Source organism: Podarcis gaigeae (genome assembly GCF_964106915.1).
Source record: "Podarcis gaigeae genome assembly, chromosome: 11".
In the NCBI taxonomy this organism is placed as follows: Eukaryota; Metazoa; Chordata; class Lepidosauria; order Squamata; family Lacertidae; genus Podarcis; species Podarcis gaigeae.
This window is the reverse complement of record NC_139687.1, coordinates 64,378,655-64,384,654: the sequence shown is the minus strand read 5'-3', so window position 1 is coordinate 64,384,654 and position 6,000 is coordinate 64,378,655. Positions and strand designations below refer to the sequence as shown.

At 60.0% G+C, this 6,000-nt stretch overlaps 1 protein-coding gene across 16 annotated transcripts in view; it reads right to left on the bottom strand.

The window, feature by feature from the left end:
* Nucleotides 1-341: 341 nt before the first annotated feature.
* Nucleotides 342-6,000, bottom strand: part of UNC13B (unc-13 homolog B) — a 156,312-nt gene continuing 150,653 nt past the window's right edge. For all 16 annotated transcript variants that reach the window (XM_083702515.1, XM_083702517.1, XM_083702512.1 and 13 more), the window contains 3 exons: nucleotides 3,213-3,305; nucleotides 2,407-2,566; nucleotides 342-1,782 (listed from right to left, as the gene is read on the bottom strand). In XM_083702515.1, the coding sequence (XP_083558641.1) occupies nucleotides 1,497-1,782; nucleotides 2,407-2,566; nucleotides 3,213-3,305 (539 nt within the window). In that variant the 3' untranslated portion in view covers nucleotides 342-1,496. The remainder of the gene's footprint in view (nucleotides 1,783-2,406; nucleotides 2,567-3,212; nucleotides 3,306-6,000) is intronic.

The following is a 6,000-nucleotide window of genomic DNA, read 5'->3' as shown; positions in this document are numbered from 1 at the left end:
ACTGCTGTGGGGATCAGGAGGCTGGACGAGATCCGGACGGGCCTTGGGTCAAATCCGGCAGACAACCCAAGGCCAGAAGCCAATTGGTGCTGGGGGGCCCAGCAGTGAAGGGCTCTGGAATCGCCCTCCATTTGGGGTTGTGATGGGAAGTGTCTCACCTTGGGGATGGAGACACTCTTTGGGAGGCTAAGCAACGGGGGGCTCTCCCCAGGCCCACCCCTTCTGCAACGAAGGCTGCTCCAGACCCCGAGGCCTCTGGGGGAGCCTGAAGAGGGAACGGCTGGAGCCTGGCGTGCACCTTCAACCGGGGAAGTCCAGTAAGAGGGGCTGGAGCCAGGAGGTGCTGCTAAAAGGTCCTTTATTAAAGGTTACACGGATCGCTTCCTGCCACAGCGGCACATTAAACAGGGATTAAAAACCGCAACAGTAATAATTGTGGTGACCCAAAGAGCGGTTTTATCTGACATCCATTGACAACAACTACACAGCGTCTAAAAGCAGGTCTGAGAAATACAAGGTCTGTTATTATACAGCTGTACAAGTGCCAAGAGAAAAAAAATATAGAAAAACAACCCCCCAATATACAAATAGAATCCCCCCTCAACATGCGGCTCTTGGGTGTTTCCTTGAGGGCCACAGCACACGGAGGGCGGGGGCCGGGTCATCCGCCTCGGCAGTCGGCAGCTTGGCTTCTTCCTGCACGGTTCCTAGTGCAAAGTTGTTTCCAGTGGGTGGGTGTGTTCACGATGGTTGCACCAGGAAACCTCTCCCTCCCTGCACGGCCCAAAAGCAACACTTGGGGAGGGGAGAGAAGGGGGGGGGGGAGAAGAGACTCCCAGGACAAAGACTTGGCGCAGAAACAGAAGAGGATGGAGAATAAGGCGGCCCTGAGAGAGAGGATGGTGCTCAGGTGGGCAAAGGGGGGATTTTTGGTCAGTGTTGTGCTTGTCTGGGGTGGGGGGGTAGGGGACAGTGAAGCTCCTGCAGCCCCCGCCTGCTTCCACTTGGACCCAGGCTCGACCAGGCTTCGGGCAAAACACAGCTGACCTTGGGCTTTCCTGCCCACCCAAAACCAGCAAAGACTTCAGGCTCACCAGCAGGTTGGACTCCCAAGGAATCAGCCTGGAAGAAGCAGCTGCTCACCTTCCTCCTTGAACTCTACTCTGCAGAACGTGGACACCCCCCAACCCCCCTCAGGCCAGGAGTATCTGGCCCACCTTGGCTTTGTCTTCCTGCCCACGCAAGAGAATAACGTTTCTTGCTCCGCAGCGCCAACCCCAGAGGAGCAGCCATGATGGAGGCAGGCACCCCAAGTCCAAGTTCTCCCCCCCAACCCTGGCTCTGACTCTCTGCTGAGGGTCCAGACAGGTCTCCTGCGGCCGACAAAGGGGCCGACCGAGACGCGAGGCTTCTCCCCGGGTCCAAGAGAGCCGGCGGCTGTGCTTTCCGCACACATTGGCATCGGTCACCCAAGAAGGGTGGAAACGCAGGAGGGCTCAGCTCCCTTCCTCCGTGGAGCGCGACTCCGACTTCAGCTTGACGAACTCCTTGGCCACTTCATCGTTGGTCCTTTGCGAGAGGATCCTCAGCACCGTGAGCCCCGTGTCGTCCATCTGGACCCTCCGCCCCAGCGGGCACCAGCAGGCGCAGCTGCCCTTGTCGGCCACGTCCCGGAGCTGCATCACGGCGATGCCCAGCACGCGGTCCTCGCGGGCAAAGCAGTAGTCCTTCACACACACCTGCAGCTCGTAGGCGTCCGGCCCGTCCTCATTCCCCAGGATGCTGCAAGAGAGCAGGGAAGCCCCGTCAACTCTGGCAGGGAGATGGGGTCCCGGGACCAGGAGCCCCGCACCCCAGTGGAAAAAGTCCTCAGGGAAGTTGGCATCTTCCTTCCATCTTGTCATATTCAGTTTTATTGCTTTGGTAAAGGCTTAGAAAAAAGGGACGTGGGTGGCGCTGTGGGTTAAACCACAGAGCCTAGGACTTATCAATTAGAAGTTTGGCGGTTTGAATCCCCACAACGGGGTGAGCTCCCATTGCTCGGTCCCTGCTCTGGCGTTTCCGTGCGCTGATCTGGTTTGCCAGAAGCGGCTTAGTCATGCTGGCCACATGACCCGGAAGCTGTACGTTGGCTCCCTTGGCCAATAAAGTGCCGCAACCCCAGAGTCGGCCACGACTGGACCTAATGGTCAGGGTCACTACCAGCTAAGAAGCAATGCCAACAATACTGCCCAGTCCACCCTATATTTGCAGGGGGAGAGGCAAGGAGGTGAGGGAGATAAGGGCTGTGGGATTCCTGCAAGGCTCCCTCTGCGTGGCCTGATCCTGCATTCCCAGGCCAAGGGGCTGCTTGCCTGTCTCTTGGCCCAGTTGGGGAGAGGACAGGAGGGAGAGGACGGGACTTACAAGTGGAACGTCTCGTTGTACTTTGGGGCCCAGTTGTTGCTCTTCGACTTGGTGGTGAATTTCCGCTTCTTGTCGCTCTGGTGTGGTCCAATCATGGTCACCTCCACGAAAGGGCGGAACATGCCCGAGGTCTGCCACTTCAGGTCGTTGGCTGCCACCACTGCGGGAGGAGAGAAAGAGGCTGGGGGAGAGGTCCGGCTCAGCCGCTCCACATCCCCTGGCCAAGCCAGAGAGGGCAAAGGGGGTCTGGACTCGCAGTACTCAACAAGCAGCAACCCAAGAGGCTGCCCAAGGCAGAAGCCCAGCCCCTCTTGCCCAGCTAAGGCACACACTCTCACTGGAGCTTCTTCCTCGGCCGCTGGCTGGCCTCCCACAGACGCATCTTCCCCACACCTGTCCTGACCAGGGAAAAGCTCTTTCTGCTATTTGGAGAGCCCATGGACCAGTATACGGCTGTGCAACTTGGGAGGCAGCTCAGCCTCTCCCAAAGGGCAGCTGGCCTCTCCACTTGCAACGAAGCCCAACCACCCATCAGCTGAGCAAGTTTCCAAGCCACGTCCATAAAAGGCTGCTCCAAAAGGGAGTCCCCGCCCTGGTCAGTGACAGTCCTGCAAGCCTCTGGGGGCGACTGGGGGGGGAGAGCAAGGCGGGCAGCCTGTTCTGCTCAAAGGCTTACTCAGTGCCCGCCTGGATGGCCAACTCTCCAGCACAGCGGCTGCGCTGACGTCTCGGGGGTTGCCAGCCCAAGAGGCCAGGCCTGGCTGCCAGCCCATCAGAGGAGTGTGGGGAGGTGTGTGTTTGGTTACCTTTCACCGTGACCTTGTGCTCCCCGGTGCCGGGGTGCGTGTACAAGTCGATCTGAATGGACACTTCGCCCACGGGGTCGTCCACTCCTGAGCCTGGGGGGCAGAGAAAGAGAAAGAGCGCCACAGACGGCATTGGCATGTGCCTAGAGCTGGGGGGAAGGGCAACTGCATTCCCCCATTGCCCAAAGACTCCCACCCCACGCCTCTGCTCTCTTCCCCCAATGGAGAGCTCCCTCCTGCCTTCATGTTTTGCAGCCTAGTTCTCTGCTATCTTCTTTGGACTGGATCCCTGCTCTCTTTCCTCCAGCCCAAAGCACAGTCAGCCCAGCTCTAGGCAGGGGGGCTGCCTCTTGCCCCATGGAGAGGCTGCTGTTCCACAGTCAAGAGCCCCTGCTGGCTGCGGATCCACAGCCCCCCTGGAGGCTCTCCCCTCCGCTCCTCAGCAATGCTTCCCACCGCTGACAGGTGTGTCTCGAGGCATTTTAGCACCAAAGGGACCCAGTCGGGACAGTGGGTGGGCACTGCAAAAGCAGGCAGAGGCGCTGGCTCAGAGCTGCCGCATGCTCAACACTTTGGTTCCTAGAGACTGTCCTCTCAGGCACACAACATGAAGGCAATGGCAGGGCCACAGGGTGTGTTTTTTTTGGGGGGGTGGGGCTGCCAGGTGGCTAAATAGGCCCTCTGGGGTGGCAGTTGTGTCTCCGCAAAGCAGGGTTTCCAGTGCACATCCTTCACCTGGCGCTTTGGGTCTGGTGCAGCATTTTAAAGGCTCCTACTGATTATGAAACTGAGTAAGGTGGGAGGAGGATGTGCGGAGAGCAGAGGCGAAGCCTCAGGAGCAGAGAAAAGCTCCAACCTCACCCTGCCCTTCTCGGCCCCTGCCTGCTCCTGGGAGCTTGAACCCATCTTAACCATACAGACTCTTCCCGATTTGCAGAAATAGCTGCAGCCAAAAGCCAAGCCTCCATTGGACTGTCCATCACGGTGTCGCAAGAGGCGAACTGTTCGCCTGGGGTCCAGCACTGAGCACCATCTCAGGTGGCTGCTCCACAGTGCACTCGGTGCATGCTCAGAGGAGCCCTCTACCTTGCAAAGTGTGAAGCACCCTATTTCTCTTGCCACGACGGCTGTTCGAACATCCAGAGTTGCAGACTTCTGCCATCAGGCTGACAAAATTCCCTGGGGAGAGCAACCTTCCCACCCCCCTGGGAGGGAGCCTGCAAGGCGCACGCCAAAAGATGCCAAGAGGCGAGTGATCCAGGAGGGGAGGAAAGGCCTGGGGGTGCTAGAGGGGGACAGAGAAAGGCCAACGGGGGGGGGGGGTGAGGGTGGAGGGCTCCAAAGCACAGCAGGTTTGCAGCCGGCCAATGTTGTTATGGCAACATTGGCCTGGAACGTACCCTTATCAGGACGGACATCCTCATTAGCCGTAAACCTAATCCCTTTCCCACCATGCACTGGGGCAAGCAGCAGGCAGGACGGAGAGAGAGAAGAGTTTGGTTACCACCCGGCCGAGATCACAATGCAGAAACCCACCGGGGCGGAGAAGGCAGGAAGGGCGTGGGAATGGCTCAGAGGTGAGCCCCTCTCCAGGGAGGCTGAGCATCAAGGGGGGCCCTGGTGCCCTAAAATGGGCTGCCTTTGGGGCCCAAGTTGGAGAAGGAGGAGGAAATCTCCTTGCTCTGGCTGCAGAGAGGAGGGAAAGCGGGACCCTCGCCTTGCTCCTTCCAGCCCAGAGTCCTCTGGAGGAGATGAAGGTGGGCAAAGACGGAGCTCACTTGCTGATCGCTCACTTCTCAGCCCCTGAACGAAGCAGAGCCCCCCAGCTGGGACTCCCAGGCAAGCCCTGGGGGGCTGGGGCGTAGGAAGGGGGTGTGGGGTGTATGTGGGGGGGGTACAGCCCACCCCAGGGGGAATCCCTGAGGGCGTGACAAAATGGCACACCGCAGGGGGTGGCGCTTACTGTGGGGTCTGGCCTGCAGCACGCCTGGGCCACACATCTCTCCTGGGAATGAAGCAGTGGCTCAGGACCAATGCTGCCCAAAACGGCCGTGTGGGGCTTCATCCACCAGGCGGACTCTGTGGGCAGATCACCACGCTGCCCCCATGTGCAGATTGCCCCACCCCCGCTGCTCTGGGTGCCGGAGCAGCTAGCCACGCCCCTGGGCTGGTGACCCACTCCACTTTGGGCCAGGCCAGGCCAGACTGGCTCTCTCACCCTTTCACTCAGCCTCCAGTCAAAGCAGCAGCAACCCCTCGGCCTCCAGGCAGGAGCCAGAGGCAAAGGCAGCTGCCGAGCTGAGCAGGAGGAGGCCAGGCATGCGCCGCGAGGAGAATGGAGAGCATCAAAGGACCCCCTGGGATGCAGAGCTGGTGCAGGAGCGGCCCAAGGCACCTTTCGTACCCCCAGCAGAGGCACCACAGGCTCCAAAGGGGGTCCATCCTCCCCCCCCCTTTGGACTGAGGGGCCCCTCTTGGACAGTTCACTGCTTCGCTGGTGTTTCCAGGGAGAAAGGGCTCTTGGGTTGCTTGTGCACTCAGGCCGACCCCGTCCCAGACAAGAAGAGCGCAAGGGCCTGGGAATCAGCTCTAGGGGCCACACGGCTGGCTCTGCCCTGACGGAGCAGCAGGCAGGGACCACCCAAAACTACCCCCCAGAGCATCAACCAGGAAGACTACGTGGGCATGCGTTCCCTCTCTGCTTCTCCAGGGTTCAGCTCAGCTCACTCCCTGGAAGGTCCCCAGAACATGGCTGCGCACGGCCTGCTCTGGTGAGCACATGCCCTTT